The sequence below is a fragment of the Erythrolamprus reginae genome, chromosome 4 (genome assembly GCF_031021105.1).
Source record: "Erythrolamprus reginae isolate rEryReg1 chromosome 4, rEryReg1.hap1, whole genome shotgun sequence".
Taxonomy (NCBI): Eukaryota; Metazoa; Chordata; class Lepidosauria; order Squamata; family Dipsadidae; genus Erythrolamprus; species Erythrolamprus reginae.
The window spans coordinates 136,985,692-137,007,017 of NC_091953.1; the positions used below are offsets into that span (position 1 = coordinate 136,985,692).

The 21,326-nt window shown below is 42.6% G+C and overlaps 1 protein-coding gene across 4 annotated transcripts in view; it reads right to left on the reverse strand.

The window, feature by feature from the left end:
- Positions 1-21,326, reverse strand: part of ENOX1 (ecto-NOX disulfide-thiol exchanger 1) — a 400,166-nt gene that overhangs the window by 126,745 nt on the left and 252,095 nt on the right. For 2 of the 4 annotated variants that reach the window (XM_070751411.1, XM_070751412.1), the window contains 2 exons: positions 18,871-19,005; positions 17,262-17,396 (listed from right to left, as the gene is read on the reverse strand). In XM_070751411.1, coding sequence (XP_070607512.1) covers positions 17,262-17,396; positions 18,871-18,880 — 145 coding nt within the window. In that variant the 5' untranslated portion in view covers positions 18,881-19,005. Of the gene's footprint in view, positions 1-17,261; positions 17,400-18,870; positions 19,006-21,326 lie in introns of all 4 variants that reach the window. The other 2 variants (XM_070751410.1, XM_070751413.1) reach the window with 2 other exon arrangements.

A 21,326-nucleotide genomic window follows, 5' to 3' on the forward strand; every position in this document is an offset into this window, starting at 1 on the left:
GGGCCACAATCTGAGGTTGGTTGGGGGAAAGATCAGAAGCAACGTGAGAAAATATGATTTGACTGAAAGAGTAGTAGATGCTTGGAACAAACTCCCAGCAGACGTGGTTGGTAAATCTGCAGGAACTGAATTTAAACATGCCTGGGATAAACATAGATCCATCCTAAGATAAAATACAGGAAATAGTATAAGGGTAGACTAGATGGACCAGGAAGTCTTTTTCTGCTGTCAATCTTCTATATTTCTATTTTTCTAATACAGTAGCACCAGTGATGGGCTCCTATCAATCTACTAAATAATTCCCTCAACACTGCCAGACTTCTTACTAAATCTGCACTTCTTTACTACTATTTTTTCTCATCATTCTTATCAACCTTTTCCTCGCACTTAGGACTGTATGACCGTAACTTGTTGCTTGTATCCTAAGATTTTTTATTAATATTGATTGTTTCTTCATTGCTTATTTGACCCCTATGACAATCAGTATGTGTTGTACCATGTGATTCTTGACAAATCTATATTTTCTTTTATGTACACTGAGAGCATCTGCACCTAGGACAAATTCCTTGTGTGTCCAATCCCACATGGCCAAAGAATTCTATTCTATTCTATTCTATTCTATTCTATTCGTACAGTCAGGTACACAAAAACAGTAGAAAAATTGTGATTTTTTTTCTTTTTTTTCCTTCTGGGCTCTGGGTATGTTTTTCCTATTGCAGTAAATGAGGTTGAATGTGTATAATTTTAGAAGAGCTGTGTGTGTTTGTGGGTGTGTGTATAAGGTAGATAATGAGTGAGTAAGTGAGGGAGGGAGGGAGGAAGGAAGGAAGGATGTAATTAATGGAGGGAGGGAGGAAGGAAGGAAGGAAGGAAAGAAGGAAGGAAGGAAAGAAGAAAGGGTCTTGCTCAATTGTATAGATCTGTCGCCGTCCTTCTGTGGATATTTGCACACAGAATAAAGAGCTGTGTGTGTGTTTGTGTTGCAATGCTTTCAATTGTTGCACGGAACATGAGATTTTGATCAAAGTTTCCCCTCTCCTGTAGATCCCACTGTGACATAAGAGGCTTAACTTGTCAAAAGCTCCTCCTTGACCCGGGGGTTGAAAAGACTTGGCGGGTTCTCTTATATGTCGCCCTCCAACCTTTGTGTAAACCGATTTGGCGGAACGTGTGGGAAGGCGGACAAACTTGGACAAAGTTCAAAACTCCCTCCATGGAGACCTTCTTCTGTTTAGTCCAGCTTGGATGAGGACTTCCATCTTATGACTGTATGACTTGTTGATTGGACCCTTATGATTTCTATTAATATTGATTGATTCCTGATTGCTTATTGGACCCCTAGGACAATCCTTAAGTGTTGCATCTCCTGATTCTTGACAAATGTCTCTTTCCTTTTATGTCCACTGAGAGCATCTGCACCAAAGACAAATTCCTTGTGTGTCCAATCCCACTTGGCCAATAAAGAATTCTATTATCTTCTCTTCTCTTCTATTTCTTTCCCATTCCCTTCCCTTCTATTCTATTCTTATTCTATTCTTATTCTATTCTTATTCTATTCTTATTCTATTCTTATTCTATTCTTATTCTATTCTTATTCTATTCTTATTCTATTCTTATTCTATTCTTATTCTATTCTTATTCTATTCTTATTCTATTCTTATTCTATTCTTATTCTATTCTTATTCTATTCTTATTCTTATTCTATTCTATTGTTCCTCGGGGGAGATTTTTTCCAATTGCTTTTGCATGGTGCCAAGAGTTTAAAGATAGCAGGTGATTTAGAAATTGAAAGAAGGAAAGGAAGAAAAAATGGGAGGGTAGGGAAAGCAATGGAAGAAGAGAGGGAGGGAGGAAGAAAGGAAAGAAGGAAGGAAGGAGAGGGAGGGAGGGAGAGGGAGAGAGGAAGGAAGGAAGGAAAGAGAGGGAGGGGAGGGAGGGAGGAGAAGGAGGAAGAAGGGAGGAAGGAAGGAGGGAGAGGGAGGTGGGAAGGAGGGAAGAAAGAGAGGGAGGGAGAAAGGAGAGAAGGAAGGGGAGAGGGAGGGGGAAGGGAGGAGGGAGGGGGAAGTAAGGAAGGGAGGAGAGGGACGGAGGGAGGGAGGAGGAAGGGAGGAGGGAGAGGGTGATCGGAGGAAGGAAGGAAACAAGAGAGGATGGGAGGAGGGAGAGGAAGGGATGCAGGAGAAAGAAAGGAAGGGAGGGAGGGAGGAAGGGAGGAAGGAAGGAAGGAAGGAAAGAAGGAAGGAAGGAAGGAGAGGGAAGGAAGGGAGCTGTCTCAACACAGCTTCTACAGCGTTAAAGCAGGACCACGATGCTTATTTATCTCTCCCACTCCATTCCCTAAGGAGCGGAAGGTGGGCCATATGGAGATCACTTCCTCCACCCCTCTTGTCAGCGCTCTCACCAGGACTTTGTTCCAAGCGTGGGTTCTTGGCGCTGACCCTCGGCTGCCAGATGGTTCGACAGAATATTGCTTCATTCCTCCCGTCATCTGGAACCATCTGCTCCGTGTGTCAAGTTCTCAACTTTCTACTTACAGCAGATTTCACTCTGATATTTATTTCTTTGGGGGGGGATTGGGGGGGGGGGCTCCCTGTTCTCCAACAAGGCTTGAGGTTGGATGGCCAGATTCCGACACGCGGATAGGGAGAGAGAACACTGTTCCTACTTGGTTGACAATGTGCGGTGTTTTGAAAAACGCCTGGTTTGCGACAAGAGGCCAAAGTGACAATCGCTCATCATCCAAAGGGGAAGAAGCGAGAGTGACGGCAGGTAGCATCAAAAGGGGTTTTAACCTAGTGACGTGTCCACCAGTGAAGGACTGCAATTTATTTTTACTGCCACATTGTGGGTGTGGCTTATTTTGTGGGTGTGGCTTGCTGGCCATATGACCAGGTAGGAGTGGCTTGACAATCATGTGATCGGGGTGTGTGGCTTAAAGGTCATGTGACTGGCTTAAAGGTGACCAACTTGAGGTCACTCACGTCAAGAGTTAGGGTTAGGGTGCCTGGCCTCTCCTGGCCTCAAAGAGACACAATTTCCCTCTCTATTTACTATGACTGAACATCCAAAATATACTCTTTAATTCTCTGTATAAACATAGAAACATAGAAACATAGAAGTCTGACGGCAGAAAAAGACCTCCTGGTCCATCTAGTCTGCCCTTATACTATTTCCTGTATTTTATCTTAGGATGGATCTATGTTTACCCCAGGCAGGTTTAAATTCAGTTCCTGTGGATTTATCAACCACGTCTGCTGGAAGTTTGTTCCAAGGATCTACTACTCTTTCAGTGAAATAATATTTTCTCACGTTGCTTTTGATCTTTCCCCCAACTAACTTCAGATTGTGTCCCCTTGTTCTTGTGTTCATATTACACACAGGCACAGAAAAATATACATTATCTACTATATAAACTGTATGTGTATGTACACACAGGCACGCACAGCTCTTCTAAAATTATACACATTCAACCTCATTTACTGCGATAGGAAAAACACACCCAGAGCCCAGAAGGAGAAAAAAAGGGGGGTGGGGGAATCAAAAATTTTTCTAGCAGTTCTGCGTATCTGACCGTACCTGTAGGAGCCCACCTTTGATAGGTGTGCCAGAGGTTGGCCATCACAGTCTTAGACTTTAGAAACTATCCCGGTAAAATCAATAGGATTTTTTAAAAATATATATGAAAAAGCTTGTTCAATATGTTTTGAGCCATTTAGTTATTTATTTATTGGGCTTGAGTCGCCAGCTGCTTTTCAGTTAGGAAGAAAGATTACGGGGAAAAGAATGTCATGGAAAGTAGATCGGTCGCGTTGAGAGAAACAACACAGCTGTAAGTCGAATCCGTGCCAAGTCACGAACAGTTTGAGGTTTCTTTGTGCAATGAAGGAGGGGCGTGTTTTTTTGCACAGATGGTGAAGTCTAATGCCCCACAGGAAACTTTTTTAAAAAATATTGATTCATCTCCAAGTAGAATCTCTTCAGCTCTAGAGGTTGGTACGGGATTCAGGGGAGGGCTTTAAAAGACCAGAGGAAGCAATACAGGAGGATATTGGTCGTTCAAGGTTGGAATTGTTAAGGAGTGTGCAGAGGAGGAGGAGGAGAAGGAGAAGAAGAGGAGGAAGAGGAGGAAAAGGAGAAGGAGGAGGAGGAGGAGGAGAAGAAGAGGAGGAAGAAGAGGAGGAGGAAAAGGAGGAAGAGGAGGAGGAAGAGGAGAAGAAGAGGTAGAAGGAGGAGGAGGAGGAAAGGAGGAGGAGGAGAAATGGGAGAAGGGGGAGAAGGGGTAGAAGGAGAAGGAAGAGGAAGAGAAAGAGAAGAAGGAGAGGAGGAGGAGGAGGAAAGTAGGAGAAAGAAGAGCAGGAGGAGGAGAAAGAAGGGAAGGAAGAAGAGGAGGAAGAGGAGGAAAAGAGAAGGAGGAGGAGGAGGAGGAGAAGAAGAGGAGGAAGAAGAGGAGGAGGAAGAGGAGGAGGAAGAGGAGAAGAAGAGGTAGAAGGAGGAGGAGGAGGAAAGGAGGAGGAGGAGAAATGGGAGAAGGGGGAGAAGGGGTAGAAGGGGAAGGAAGAGGAAGAGAAAGAGAAGAAGGAGAGGAGGAGGAGGAGGAAAGGAGGAGAAAGAAGAGCAGGAGGAGGAGAAAGAAGGGAAGGAAGAAGAGGAGGAAGAGGAGGAAAAGGAGAAGGAGGAGGAGGAGGAGGAGAAGAAGAGGAGGAAGAAGAGGAGGAGGAGGAAAAGGAGGAAGAGGAGGAGGAAGAGGAGAAGAAGAGGTAGAAGGAGGAGGAGGAGGAAAGGAGGAGGAGGAGAAATGGGAGAAGGGGGAGAAGGGGTAGAAGGAGAAGGAAGAGGAAGAGAAAGAGAAGAAGGAGAGGAGGAGGAGGAGGAAAGGAGGAGAAAGAAGAGCAGGAGGAGGAGAAAGAAGGGAAGGAAGAAGAGGAGGAAGAGGAGGAAAAGGAGGAGGAGGAGGAGGAGGAGAAGAAGAGGAGGAAGAAGAGGAGGAGGAAAAGGAGGAAGAGGAGGAGGAAGAGGAGAAGAAGAGGTAGAAGGAGGATGAGGAGAAATGGGAGAAGGGGGAGAAGGGGTAGAAGGAGAAGGAAGAGGAAGAGAAAGAGAAGAAGGAGAGGAGGAGGAAAGGAGGAGAAAGAAGAGCAGGAGGAGGAGAAAGAAGGGAAGGAAGAGGAGGAGGAAAAGGAGGAGGAGGGGGAGGAGAAGAAGGAGGAGAAGGAGGAGGAGGAAGAGAAATGGGAGAAGGAGGAGAAGGGGTAGAAGGAGAAGGAAGAGGAAGAGAAAGAGAAGAAGGAGAGGAGGAGGAGGAAAGGAGGAGAAAGAACAGGAGGAGGAGGAGAAGAAGAGGAGGAGGAAGAGGAGGAGGAGGGAAAGGGGGAGGAGGAGAAGTGGAAGGAGGAGGAGGAGGAAATGAGGAGGAGGAGAAATGGATGAAGGAGAATAGGTAGAAGGAGGTGGAGGAGGAGGAGGAGGAAAAGGAGGAGGAAAAGGAGAGGAGGAGGAGGAGGAGGAGGAAAGGAGGAGAAAGAAGAGGAGGAGGAGGAGGAGGAGAAAGAGGGGAAGGAAGAGGAGGAGGAGGAGGAGGAAAAGGAGGAGGAGGGGGGAGGAGAAGACGGAGTAGAAGGAGGAGGAGGAGGAAAGGAGGAGGAGGAGAAATGGGAGAAGGAGGAGAAGGGGTAGAAGGAGAAAGAGAAGAAGGAAAGAAGGAGGGGGAGGAGAAGGAGAGGTGGTGGAGGAGGAAGAGCAGAAGGAGGGGGAGGAGAAGGAGAAGTGGGAGGAGAAGAAGACGGGATAGAAGGAGGAAAGAAGAAGAAGGAGGAGGAGAAGTGGGAGAAGGGGAAGAAGGGGTAGAAGGAGGAGGTGGAGGAAAGAAGGAGAAAGAGGAGTAGAAGGAGAAGAAGGGGAGAAGGAGAAGGAGGAGGAGGAGGAGGAGGAGGAGCACAAGGCAGCAATGGGGTCTTTGATGCTCTCTGAGCTTGGTGTTTTTCTTGCAGATGTTTCATGGCCCAACTCAGTAACATCACCAGTGCTAGGCAAAGCAAAGAAAGACAACGCTGTCTAAAGAAACATATTTGACTGTGCTGATGATGTTACCTAGTTGGGTAATGAGATGTCCCCAAGAAAGCAACCCAAGGCTTAGAGGGCACCAAGGACCCCACAAACTTTCCATTTTCTTTCTTTGAATCTTTAACATTGTTTCCTTGCCGCCACATAAAGAAAAAAAGGGATTAAATTTTTTAAAAATAAGAACTGGCGCCAAATATTCTTTGCAGACAGAAGAGGTGGAAGAAGTACCAATACATCCATGGCGCATCTATCTACTTCAGGTCATTGAAATAGGAAATTTCAGGCTTGGGCGCAAACGGTAGTAATTTATTTTCCAAACAGATATGGCATTATAGAACTGTTATCAAGAATTAAAGAAAAATAATTTGTGGCTTTCTACAGCTAAGTAGTTTCCGTTGTGGCTCTATGACAAGATAAAAGTCTGTCTTCCTCCCTTGTTCTAGCTTAGTTCCAATTCCTAAGCTGCCAAAAATGCAGAAATCTACATATTTATCATCAAATATTGCTGAGTTGCGATCCGGTAACAGTACAACAAATTTGTGGGAACACCCAGCAACCCACAATCGGCTGTGAATAACTGATGGCATCAAATATCATTCGTCTTTCACAAACTTGCTTTCCGCGGAATAATTTATCGCGCCTAGAGAAATGAAATAACTTTTTTTTTCCAACTTCCATTATCCCCCCACCTCTCAAGAGTTATAATGTTAGCTTCTCATTCCTTTTTTTTTAAAAAAAACCTATAATTTCCAGCATGACAGAAGAGACATCTGTTTCATTTTAGTATACTGTGTAATCTTTGGGCCCGAGAGAGAATGAAGAAGTATCATAAAAATTGACTGTGCTGGTTGCAATTCAATGGAAAAAGCAGAGTGGGGGGAAAACATCTAAAGTAGAGGTCCTTGGGCTCAACACTCTAGTTAGAACTTTTTGGAACAAAATTTCCTTTTTGATCTGTCTGGAGAAGTGTAGGGTTTCATGCCTAAGCAGGGGGTTGGACTAGAAGACCTCCAAGGTCCCTTCCAATTCTATTTTTTTTTTTTTTTGTTACATAGAAACATAGAAGACTGATGGCAGAAAAAGACCTCCTGGTCCATCTAGCCTGCCCTTATACTATTTCCTGTATTTTATCTTACAATGGATATATGTTTATCCCAGGCATGTTTACTTTCAGTTACTGTGGATTTACCAACCACGTCTGCTGGAGGTTTGTTCCAAGGATCTACTACTCTTTCAGTGAAATAATATTTTCTCATGTTGCTTTTGATCTTTCCCCCAACTAACCTCAGATTGTGCCCCCTTGTTCTTGTGTTCACTTTCCTTTTAAAAACACTTCCCTCCTGAACCTTTAACATATTTAAATGTTTCGATCATGTCTCCCCTTTTCCTTCTGTCCTCCAGACTCTACAGATGGAGTTCATGAAGTCTTTCCTGATACGTTTTATGCTTAAGACCTTCCACCATTCTTGTAGCCCGTCTTTGGACCCGTTCAATTTTGTCAATATCTTTTTCTAGGTGAGGTCTCCAGAACTGAACACAGTATTCCAAATGTGGTCTCATCAGCGCTCTATATAAGGGGATCACAATCTCCCCCTTCCTGCTTGTTATACCTCTAGCTATGTTGTTGTTGTTGCTGTTGTTGTTGTTGTTGTTGTTGTTGTTATTATTATTATTATTATTATTATTATTATTATTATTATTAAAATAGAATCAAAATAGAGCTGGACTAACAACCTTTGAGATTGTTAGTAATACTATGTACATAACAGTTTGGGTTTGGCAACATATAAACAAGCTAACAATTAATACTTATATGTATTGAAACACTATAGCTTTAAGAGGTAGGGTTGGAGATTGCCACAAGAGGGCGCCATAAGTGTGATTCTCTCTGTGTGTCTCTGTTATTTCTCCCTTTGATATTGCTGATTCATTGTGACTGCTGTAGTAAAAAATGTGTGTTCAATGATAGTACTTTGTAAGCTGCACAAGTAAGGCTTGTGATGTTAACGTATTGAGAGTTATCGACTGATCTGTCTGTGTATGATGGGACTTTTTAACTCAACTACGATATTTGCTAAAGTAAATACTATTTTATACACTTTAAACAGTATTTTCCCAAATGCCATCACATTATTTGTTTAAATAATTCCCTCAACACTGTCAGACTTTTTACTAAATCTGCACTTCTATTTCTACTAGTTTTTTCTCATCATTCCTATCATCCTTTTCCTCCCAGTTAGGACTGTATGACTGTAACTTGTTGCTTGTATCCTAAGATTTTTATTAATATTGATTATTTCTTCATTGCTTATTTGACCCCTGTGACAATCATTAAGTGTTGTTCCTCATGATTCTTGAGAAATGTATCTTTTTCTTTTATGTACACTGAGAGCATATGCACCAAGACAAATTCCTTGTGTGTCCAATCACACTTGGCCAATAAAATTCTATTCTATTCTACGGCTCCTAAAACACGATTTATGTATTGCCCACAAGGTCATATGCTGCAACGTCCTACCGGTCAATGACTACTTCAGCTTCAACCACAACAACACAAGAGCACGCAACAGATTCAAACTTAATATTAAGCACTCCAAACTTGACTGCAAAAAATATGACTTTATGCTTGTATGTATTGAAACACTATAGCTTTAAGAGGCAGTGTTGGAGATTGCCACAAGAGGGAGCCAGAAGTGTGATTCTCTGTGTTGGAGCATTCACAACTTCTGGAGGCAACCTGTTCCATTGGTTAATTGTTCTAAACATCAGGAAATTTCTCCTTAGTTCTAAGTTGCTTTTCTCCTTGATTAGTTTCCACCCATTGCTTCTTGTCGGGCCCTAAAGAAGCTTCTTTGAAGCAGACAAAGGAGGACACCCCCCCCCAAAAAAGTTTATATTTCTTCCTCTTAACACACTTGGCCTAGCTACATACTGTACATACAATACATTTTTCGCACACCTTTTTAAAAAAAATCACCCTTTTTTTGTACAAAACCCGAGAACCTGATAAATATCTCCAAAAGAGAGCAATTACTCGTTCACAATACATTTTGGGGATCTTCAATGGAATTTTAAATAAATGGTTCGGCAGAAAAGTAATCACCTCCTTAAAATGCAGTCATTTTGACGTTCCAACAGAGAACAATTTCATTATTCATTCCTTCCAGACAGAAAATCTTTTCCTTTCTAACCGAACCGCATATTTTAAGGAACGCAGCTGAGGTTTTGAGGTGAAAATACGTTTTTGTCAGCGAGAGTTGAGTTCGGATGAGCTGCTTATAACGCGAACTATATTTTCATTTCATAACCGGTTTTTGTAGAAAAGGAGCCAGAATGTTCTGTTCTTTCCTTTTTTGACAGCCCTCGTATTTGTCTTCTTAGCGGGCTAGCGTTACAAGGCGCTCTATCTCCAAATCCAAAAAGGCCTTTATTACTACATATTATTAGCGGTTCTGCAGCTTTATACATGACTCACTTTCCTCGCAATTTCAATAATGTATTAATTTTACAAGCAATTAAGAACACCGCTCTCGCCTTTCGCGACACAGTTTTTTAAAAGTAAAAGATCGCATCCAATTATGCCGTGAAGGTAATTTTGAGATACGAGCTTCAAAAAAATAAAATAAAAATCCTCCCGTCACCGATGAAACTAAGCTGTGTTTCCACAATTATCCCAGCGTTTCCTCACCATTAAAATAAAGGGAAATTGGTATATAAAAGTATTTATTTGTGTGTATTTAATTACAGTTCGGAGCAACGAGGGGTTGTGTTTCCATGGAGCGAGTGAGACGTGTTGGAAATAAATAATAAATAGAAAATAAAATGCCGCTTCAACACAGCAGAATAAATCCTAAAATTTAAAAAAAAACCATAAAAAAAGAAACACAGAATATATAAGTGTTTTTGGGGGCCTGAAACACAGTTGGGATCCGGATTTCTGTCACTAAGCAAGGGAGTTGATTTTGCTTGTCGGAAGCTGGCTAGGAAGGTTTAACCAAACTTCAACCAAACCCGGATCAGACAAACCTATAGAGCCAAGTAGGACCCCGACATCAAGCAATAAAATACATGTTCTTGCACAGCAACAGGAAGCTCAAGTTCAAAGCCCAAGAGAAGAAATAAAAACTCCTCACTCTCAACTCCATGTGGTCCAGAAGTGGTTTTGGACTGGTTTGGACTGGTTCTAAAGAACTGGTAATAACTTGGTGGCCTGGCTTGCTAGAACCAGCAGCGACACAGGTGTGTCATGCCCCAATCTGTTCTCTTGGCACAGTCATAGGTGTCACCATCTTGTTTTTAGCTTCTGCACATGCACAGACGCTTTCTGAAAGTACTGCGCATGCATGCGCCCATGTGCCCCTGAGCGAACTGGCAGCAGGAGAAACCAGAACTCAGAGTCCTCTGGAAGTTGGGTGGCATATAAGTCCAAATAATAAATAAATAGAATCCAATTCAATCATTCATATCGGTCGGGGACAATCTCGTGGCTCATGGTCCCAATGACTGCCGGCAAAGGTAGGTCTTCAGAGCTTTACGAATGACCAGGAGGGAGGGGCAGTATCTTTGGAGGGAGTTTGTTCCAGAGGGCCAGGCCACCACAGAGAAGGCTCTTCCCCTAGGCTCCACCAGACAACACTGTTTGGCCGATGGGACCTGGAGAAGGCCAACTCTGTGGGACCTAACCGGTCGCTGAGATTCATGCGGCAGAACAATCCGAGCAATGCAAGAACGGGCGCTTCGGTTGGCAACGGAAGTTCGGAGGTGGGGTTTCCCAGCGAGGGGAGGCTCAGGGGAATCCCAGCGCTTCGGCTGGCAATGGAAGTTGGGCATCTCAGTGGCATCAGCTTGGGTTCGTAAGGTGAAAATAGTTCTGAAGAAGAGGCAAAAAAATCTTAAACCCCGGGTTCGTATCTCGAAAAGTTCGTATGACGAGGGGTTTGTAAGACGAGGTATCACTGTATATTGTTTGCATTTGCAATGTGGTATGCCACCCTGAGAAAATACATAAACAAAAGGTGGACCTCTCTACTTGACACCTAAATGAAAGAAAGTTGCTTCTGATTACTGGGCAAAATATAGATGCTAAGGATTCTTATTTATTTATTTATTTATTGTATTTGTATGCCGCCCCTCTCCGGAGACTCGGGCCGGCTAACAGCAACAATAAAACAGCGTACAATAATAATCCAATACTGAAATGATTAAAAACCCATTAATATAAAAACCAAACATACAAACAAACATACCATGCATAGAATTGTAAAGGCCTAGGGGGAAAGAGTATCTCAGTTCCCCCATGCCTGACGGCAAAGGTAGGTTTTAAGTAGCTTACGAAAGGCAAGGAGGGTGGCGGCAATTCTAATCTCTGGGGGGAGTTGGTTCCAGAGGGCTGGGGCAGCCACAGAGAAGGCTCTTCCCCTGGGTCCCGCCAAGCGACATTGTTTAGTTGACGGGACCCGGAGAAGATCCACTCTGTGGGACCTAACTGGTCGCTGGGATTCGTGCAGCAGAAGGCGGTCCCGGAGATAATCTGGTCCGGTGCCATGAAGGGCTTTATAGGTCATAACCAACAGTTTGAATTGTGACCGGAAGCTGATCGGCAACCATTCTTCCATTCAAACTGAAGGGATATAATAATAGTAGAATACTGGTAGGGAGAATTACAGGGACATAATAATAACTTGCTATTTCACTTCTATAAGAATTGCCCAGAAATTTTAATTCTGACCGGGTGCACCTGAATTGCGAAAGCACGCCTGCGTATTTATCCCAGGGCTTGCAACGTTTCAGGAGATAGGATGAGCCCATTCAAAAATGATGAAAATGAACTGCGCTAACCTCAGTTTTCTCCAAAGGATCGTAAAGTTAGAAAGCATGAAGAAAATTAACTACGTAATGAAAATATAAACAGAAATGCTGACGGAAATGCTTCCTTATCTGAAATTCTTTTAAAAAATGTATTTGAAAAATGACAGCCGGCAATCTTTCCCCTCACAATGTGGGAACAATTGAACTCTGAATATCATCATCCTATGTCGTGATTTCTCCCACTCGTAAACAACGGAAAATGCCCGAATTGTGTTAGTAATTCAGGACTCAGCGAATCATCTCTCATTAAATTTCTATTATAAAATCTACAATCTACATGTTCAGCTCAGTTTCCACTCATGGGAATACTTTTCAATATTTCAATATTCCCTTAAAATTATAAATGAAGAATAATGTGCAAAAAATAAAGTAATTGATGACTTGACAAAATATTAAGCGTTGCATTACAGCTGCTAGTTTTGCTTCCTAAAATAATAAACAGAAATACAGTGGTCCCTCTACTTACAAACTTAATTCATTCCGTGACCAGGTTCTTAAGTAGAAAAGTTTGTAAGAAGGAGCAATTTTTCCCATAGGAATCAATGTAAAAGAAAATAATGCGTGCGATTGGGGAAACCACAGGGAAGGTGGAGGCCCTGTTTCCTCCCAGGAGATTCCTAGAGAGGCCCCACGGAGGCTTCTCCCCAACTTTTCCAGCCCTGTTTCCTCCCAGGAGATTCATAGAGAGGTCCCAAGGAGGCTTCTCCCCACCTTTTCTGGCCTCATTTCCTCCCAGGAGATTCCTAGAGAGGCCCCACAGAGGCTTTCCCCCGCCTTTTCTGGCCTCATTTCCTCCCAGGAGATTCCTAGAGAGGCCCCACAGAGGATTCTCCCCGCCCTTTCCGGCCGTGTTTCCTCCCAGGAGATTCCTAGAGAGGCCCCATGGAGGCTTCTCCCCAACTTTTCTGGCCTTGTTTCCTCCCAGGAGATTCCTAGAGAGGCCCCACGGAGGCTTCTCCCCACCTTTTCCGGTTACAGTTTCGGAGGCTCAGGTTCGTAAGTGGAAAATGGTTCTTGAGAAGAGGCAAAAAAATCTTGAACACCTGGTTCTTATCTAGAAAAGTTCATAAAAGTTTGTAATAGAGGCGTTTGTAGGTAGAGATACCATGTACATACCTTTTCCTGTAGTATACAACTACAAGTGTGCTATGGGACAGTGATGGCGAATCTTTTTTTGATTTGCATACCCCAAACCATAATTCCATGCGGCCCTCCCCTGCACATGTGCATGCGACCCAGTATTGGGTTGCTATCGGTACGGGTAAGGTCACCACGCTGGTAGCAAAAGTTGTACTGTGTGCACAGCTTCGCTTATCCTGCATGCACACGAACCCCAGCATGTTTTTCCTTCCACAGGAAACAAAATCTTATGATGCGCGGAAGCAAAAAAATCACTGAAATCTCTCATGCGCATGTGTCCCCTCGTGAGATTTTGCTTCCTGTCCATGTGCAGAAGCAAAAACATGCTGGGACCTGCATTCACATATGGAGGAGAAGTGAAGCTGTGGGTGCCCCGTAGCGTCGGGAATGGGAATCGGCCCGTGATGCAACCCCCGTGGCACGCGATGACACCCTCATTTTTTGTTCTCCCCAAGCTTCAGAGACTTTCTAGGAGCCTGGAGAGGGCAAAAATGGCCTTTCACACCCTCTGGTGGCCCTCCAGAGGCCAAAAATGGCCTGTTTCAAGTTGGAGAACTTGAATCCTAAGGGCACAAACGCTGCTGCGATGGGAGCCCGAGATGCTGACTGAAGCGCACAACATCGACAGAGTCAGTGCCGCCCGAGAATTTCTTGACCATTTCGAGACTGAAGGTGAGGCTTTTCTCAACTGTAGAGTGACAGAGATGAAACTTGGGTTTATCCCCCTACTCTAGAAAGCAAACGTCAATCAATGCAGTGGTGCCATGCCCATTCTCCGTCAGCCCAAAAATTCAAAACTCAGCAGTTGGAGAGAAAAATCTTGGGCATCCATTGCACACAAATCTTGGGCAACCGTTGCAGCAGCGTTCCTGCCCTTCGCATTCAGGTAGCGCATTACACCGCGCACTTCACCCTTGGAGGGAAATGGAATGAGGACGTTGATCTCTAACCTGCCCCACAAGGCCAGTCGATGATCTACTGACCCCTGGCACTGCTCCTTCTCTTCCGCTGGCTTCCGGCTACACGATAGTCATACCCACTTCCCCGGCGAATATTCCCCGCAAGAGCTACGGGCCTCGTAACCTTACATACGAGGGATAACCCTCGTATGTAGAACTCTGACATCGAAGACTGCCTGTAAGTCTCTTTATCTCAGAAGCCTATTGACTGATTGAAAGAATCTTGCAAAGTTGTCCTATTCTGCCAAACTGATTCTCAATATCTCGTCTGAAATTCTTCAAAAAACTCACAACAGCCAAGATTCGTTCTCCTTTGGGGGGGGACACGTGAACAATTGGTGAATGCAGATATTAAGAAGAAGAAAAATTGTTCTTAAACCATAAACCTTTGTACACCCAGAACAAGCTGACCTGGAAAGAAAAGTTGAGTTGCTTTTTTTTTTAAAGCTATTTGTGATGTGCTGAACTAGCTTTCTAATTTTATCAGTGCCTCGGTCATTTCAACAGATTGTTTTGACGAAAAGTAAAACCTTTTCTCTTGTTTGCAGCAGCAGAATGAAGTTTGGCTCAAATGTTTGTTCTCTGCATTTTCTGAAAGTTTATCCAAAACAACAATTTGGATGAAGTGGAAACCTCAGCAATTTTTCCCCCCCAACCTTCCTGTTTATAATGGTAATCCGAAAGAATTGTGAGATAATCTCCTTTAATCAGTTCCATAGAGTTTGGTCCCTATCTTAAGACAAGAGAAAGAAATCATGGCGAATGGTCCACAGATGACAAACGAAGGGGTGGAACCCACTTTGGAGAACTTCCTTTTGTTCGAAACATAATGTACACAAATGGAAAACAAGAGACGAAATGATATCGTTGGAGTGAGAATTAGCAGAAAAAGAAGAATAAAAATAAAAGACTTCCATCATTAGTACAACTGACAATTTTGGGTTGATTGCTTCATTTGTTACAAGGTTGTCAGGTAGAATAGAATAGATAGAATTCTTTACTGGCCAAGTGTGATGGGACACACAAGTAATTTGTCTTTGGTGCAGATGCTCTCAGTGTGCATAAAAGAAAAGATACATTTGCCAAGAATCACGTGGTACAACACTTAATGATTGTCATAGGGGTCAAATAAGCAATGAAGAAACAATCAATATTAATAAAAATCTTAGGATACAAGCAACAAGTTACGGTCATACAGTCCTAAGTGGGAGGACATGAGAGATAGAAACAATGAGGAAAAACTAGTAATAATAGTAGTGCAGACTTAATAGATACTTGGACAGTGTTGAGGGAATTATTTGTTTAGCAGAGTGATGGCATTCGGGGAAAAAACTGTCCTTGTGTCCAGTTGTGTTGGTGTGCAGTGCTCTATAGCGACGTTTTGAGGGTAGGAGTTGAAACAGTTTGTGTCCAGGATGCGAAGGGTCAGCAAATATTTTCACGGCCCTCTTTTTGACTTTTGCAGTATACAAGTCCTCAATGGGAGGCAGATTGACAGAAATAGTTTTTTTCTGCCAGACACTTGGTGATTAAAAAATTTGGAATGGATATTCAAGTCTCTCTTGTTTTTTGAGAGCAGATATGGGACACTGTTGAGATAAGGACCACAGCACATGTTCTCCAAGGATGAAGAATGGGATTTATATGGCTGCCTGACTTGTTCTCGGTGACTCCTGCTGGCTTACAAATATATTACATATAATATTATATATACAAATATATAATATAAAAAGTGTCTGTGTGTGTATATGTAAAATATTTTTGCTGATAATGAAAAGGAAGGGAGACTAGTATAGATCTATTTCAAGCTATTTTGCTCTCATAAGCTAGCCATACCCTTACTGGGATTTGAACCTGGGCGCAGTGCCAAAGGATCTCAGCGGACATTTGAAAACCATCAGAATTGACAAAATCTCCATCTGTCAATTGCAAAAGGCCGCTTTACTGGGATCGGCACACATAATTTGCCGCTACATCACGCAGTCCTAGGTGCTTGGGAAGTGCCCGACTGGTGATGAAATACGAAATCTGTGTTGTATTGACATAATAATAATAATAATAATAATAATAATAATAATAATAATAATAATAATAATTTATTAGACTTGTATGCTGCCCCTGTCTGAAGACTGAAGATCGCAGGGGAAAACAGAAGCAGTGGGATTTCTTATGTCCGGTGACCTGATAATGTTGCAAAAAGAGCTATTTTGGACTCTCTTTTTATTTCAAGAGTCTATTTTTAACTGCCTTTCTTCCCGTTAGCCTAACAACCTCTTTATCCCCAGTGCTACAATAGGAGGTTTTAGCTCATTTCCAATGCTACCCTAGGGCCAGAACATTAACAAACGCTTTGATTAAAAAAAAATAGCTTTTTTTAAAAAAAATTAAAGGTAAATATTTCTTATGAAACTTTCCTTTCACATTCAGCGCAGGATGTGTTTTAGAAATCATTTAATAGTCTTTAAAAAATTCCTGGAATTTCTTTAAGACTATTTTTTTTAAAAAAATTCACAAACCTGGAAAATGCATTTTTGTAGACAGGCTACAAAAATATTGGAAGGTCTTAAGCATAAAACTTGTCAGGAGAGACTTCATGAACTCAATCTGTCTAGTCTAGAGGACAGAAGGGAAAGGGGGGCATGATCGAAGCATTTAAATATGTTAAAGGGTCAAATAAGGTTCAGGAGGGAAGTGTTTTTAATAGGAAAGTGAACACAAGAACAAGGGGACACAATCTGAGGTCAGTTGGGGGAAAGATCAGAAGCAACGTGAGAAAATATTATTTGACTGAAAGAGTAGTAGATGCTTGGAACAAACTTCCAGCAGACGTGGTTGGTAATTCCACACTCACCGAATTTAAACATGCCTGGGATAAATATAGATCCATCCTAAGATAAAATACAGGAAATAGTATAAGGGCAGACTAGATGGACCAGGAGGTCTTTTTCTGCTGTCAATCTTCTATGTTTCTATAGGTTAGAAGCTCGTTAATACCAAGGGACTAATGCATTGTGTACAACCTTCATAAAGTAGAGTGCACGGTTTTAATAAAAGGGAATCTTTGCCTTTAGGAGTAGAAAATAAAAAATAAAAAAGCCAACAGCCCTGAACGCAGGCTAAAGACACTCACAAGACATAAGTTTGGACAGCAAACATTCAACATTTATCTGAAGGTTTTTCTAAAAAAACAAAAATCCATAAACCTATGCAACAAATCTTCAGAAAAACCCTTACCTGTCACGAGCTGTTGTCCAGTTAATCCCACTGGTACGATTCCCAGGTTATTCATGGCGGTAGCCCAGGCTGACGGATCGGTGACTGACATGTTAAATTGTGTGGTGTCTATAGCGATGTTCCCCAAGCCATCAGCTGCTGACGGGGAAAGAAGAATATTCCCATCAAAAGGATGGCCAGGTGGGTCAATGGGCAAACTAGAGAAATCGCTTCCATTCTTGCGGTACCATTATCTCATTTTGTTTTTTCTACCCCCCCCCCCCGCTCGTCCGTTCTCTTTCCCATCATCTACGAGGGGGGGGGAATTACGCCGTGGCAGCCACAAAGCGAAAAAAAAAATCCAATATATACAATGTCTGTTGAGACTTAACCCAATAAAGGGCAAAGGTTCCTATGGAAACAAATTCCCAAGGACACTGATAGGTTTTTGCAAGAAATAATGAGTTTAGCACAGCAAGGAATCGGGGGGCACTTGAAAACTTCACCTCTCTCGTGCCGCTTCTGTCTACAGGCCCCTGCAGCAGGATTTCATGCTTGCCAAAATCTAGTTTTCTTTTCGGCTTCTGTACAACTCAAGATATTGGTTTTGCTGGAGTAGCACCACACAAATATTCCTCGGGGAGTAGAAGGATGAAAGTGAGCTAGGCAGGATTTCGAAAACTGGATGGAAAGGGTGAGCAGTGTGGTCGGGCGGTAGGGAAAGCAAGTAGGATGCTTGGCTGCATAGCTAGAGGTATAACAAGCAGGAAGAGGGAGATTGAGATCCCCTTATATAGAGGGCTGGGGGTGAGACCCCATTTGGAGTACTGTGTTCAGTTCTGGAGACTTCACCTACAAAAAGATATTGACAAAATTGAACGGGTCCAAAGACGGGCTACAAGAATGGTGGAAGGTCTTAAGCATAAAACGTATCAGGAAAGACTTCATGAACTCAATCTGTAGAGTCTAGAGGACAGAAGGAAAAGGGGGGACATGATCGAAACATTTAAATATGTTAAAGGGTTAAATAAGGTCCAGGAGGAAAGTGTTTTTAATAGGAAAGTGAACACAAGAACAAGGGGGCACAATCTGAAGTCAGTTGGGGGAAAGATCAAAAGCAACGCGAGAAAATATTATTTTATTGAAAGAGTAGTAGATCCTTGGAACAAACTTCCAGCAGACGTGGTTGGTAAATCCACAGTAACTGAATTTAAACATGCCTGGGATAAACATATATCCATTGTAAGATAAAATACAGGAAATAGTATAAGGGCAGACTAGATGGACCATGAGGTCTTTTTCTGCCGTCAGACTTCTATGTTTCTATGAAAGGATTGTGGGCAAGACCCAAAAATATGAGGTTATTCGGAAAATAAGGTTACAAGACACGTGGCTCTCACGGGGAATGTTCGCAAGGGAAGTTGGTATTTCTATTGTGTAGCAGGAAGCCAGCGGAAGAGAACGAGCAGTGCCAGGGGTCAGTAGATCATCGACTGGCCTTGTGGGGAAGGTTAGAGAGGAGCGTCCTCACTCCGTTTCCCTCCAAGCGTGAACTGCGCGCTGTCATACGCTACCATAATAATAATAATAATAATAATAATAATAATAATAATAATAATAAAACATTCACCTGTGCCCATGGTTCCACTGGGTATTCCGCGCAATTGTTGATCTGGTGTACGTTGACTTCTTCATTTGCTAATATATCAGCAGCTCCAGAGGCGAAAAGGTCTCTCCATTGCCTGATCCTGGATCCGCTTGTATGCTTTGGAAAGGAAGGAAGGAAGGAAGGAAAGAAAGAAAGAAGGAGGAAAGAAAGAATGAACGAGAGAGAGAGAGCGGGAGGGAGGGAAGAAAGAAAGAAAGAAAGAGGGAGGGAGGGAGGAAAGAAAGAAAGAAGGAAGGAAGGAGGGAGGGAAGAAAGAAAGAAAGAGGGAGGAAAGAAAGAGTAAAAGAGTGAGGGAGGGAAGAAAGAAAGAAAGAAAGAGAGAGAGAGAAAGAAGGAGGGAGGGGGGAAAGAAAGAAAGAATGAAAGGAGGGAGGGAGGGAGGGGGAAAGAAAGAAAGAATGAAAGAGTGAGGGAGGGAAGAAAGAAAGAAAGAAAGAAAGAGGGAGGGAGGAAAGAAATAATAAAAGAGGGAGGGGGGAAGAAAGAAAGAAAGAATGAATGAAAGAGGGAGGGAGGGAAGAAAGGAAGAAAGGAAGAAAGGAAGAAAGGAAGAAAGAAAGAAAGGAAGGAAGAAAGGAAGGAAGAAAGAAAGAAAGAAAGAAAGAAAGAAAGAAAGAAAGAAAGAAAGAAAGAATATATTAGGAATTGAAAATTGTTTTAAAACCGGTTTTCTTTGCAGGATAAATAGGCAGAGCTTTCCAGAGGACCCTGCATCGTGGTTCTGCCCAGGACAGAACTTCAACGTGGATATTAGGCCAATGCAGGTTCCTGCTGGTTGAGGACAAAACTGTATAAAACCTGGTTTAATGTTTCGCCTCTGGGCTGCTTAAACTCCCCAGTGTTTAGGATTTATCAGTTCCGGCACAGCTGCTTTTGCAACCCAACTTCTGCTCGGAGGACATACTTAAGACTGGAAATGCCTTCTTTAAAAAGTTAAAAATTAATTGATATTGAAAGGATGAAGAAACAACTTCACTCTGGATTAAGTGTCTGGGTACAAAAGGGGGCGGAAAGTAAGGTGGAAATACAGGAGGGTGAAATTTAAAAAAAATAAATAAAAAGAAAAAAAATACCTTAATGCACTCAAGTTAATTTAATTTAATTTAATTTAATTAACCAATGGGTCCCAAGGCAGCTTACAACAAAAAATAGTACATACAATAAACAAGTCAAATAATTAGTAATAAGAGCAGTAAAACCCATCATAAACCCTAAAGAATTATCCAATCGAACTCACATATATACAGAAACAGTTGCAAATCTAAGAAATGGATTTTTATTTATTTCCAAAGTGTTATGTCATCCCTGGGTATCTTAAAAATCATGATCAAGATCTCTGCAAGAGAGTTAACAACATTTCTCCAAAGTTTTAAAGGACATTTAAAGACCTTGTAGACGACCCTCACCCCATAAAAGACTTTGGAATAATCATATCCAATGACCCAAGTGCCAAAGCCCACTGCAACAGCGTCGCCCAAAAGGCTTCAAGAGTTGTCAACCTAATCCTACGTAGCTTCTGCTCCGTGAATCTCACACTACTAACCAGAGCATACATAACTTTCTCCAGACCCATCCTCGAATACAGCTCTGGAACCCACACCACATTTCGGACATAGAACTTAGAACTTACAACTACGTCGTCTTAAATACGACCTAAGCATAGCTCATAAAATCATCTGCTGCAACGTCCTTCCTGTCAACGACAACTTCAGCTTCAATCACAACAACACATGAGCACTCAACAGATACAAACTTAAAGCAAACCGCTCCAAACTCGACTGCAGGAAATACGACTTTAGCAACCAAGTAGTTGATGCATGGAACTCACTACCAGACTCTGTAGGATCATCACCTAACCCCCAAAACTTTGCCCTTAGACTGTCCACTGTTGACCTCTCCCAATTCCTAAGAGGTGAGTAAGGGCCCTGCATAAGTGCACCAGGGTGCCTTCCGTCCCCTGTCCTACTAGTGTTATGCATATAAATATGATATCTTTGTATACCACCAATACGTACTTGAGAAAACAAATAAAATAAAATATAATACATAGCTGGTGTTAATGAAGGCCACCAATGCTGAGCGAGGCTGAGGTGTCTCAGAGAATTATATACAGTGGTACCTCTACCTAAGAACGCCTCTACTTAAGAACTTTTCTAGATAAGAACCGGGTGCTCCAGATTTTTTGGCCTCTTCTTAAAAACCATTTTCTACTTAAGAACCCCAGCCCGGAAAAATATTCTCAGAAAATTTGAGAGCAGCACGAAGGCCCGGCCAGTTTCCTGCCATTCTCCCTTTAATCCCGGCCATCTCGGGCTTTTCTGGGCTGCCAGAGGAGCCTTTTGGTTGCGCTTAAGGAGGCTTTGGCAGCCCAGAGCAAACGGAACATTTTCCTTTTTCTGGGCGCTTGGAGAGGGAAT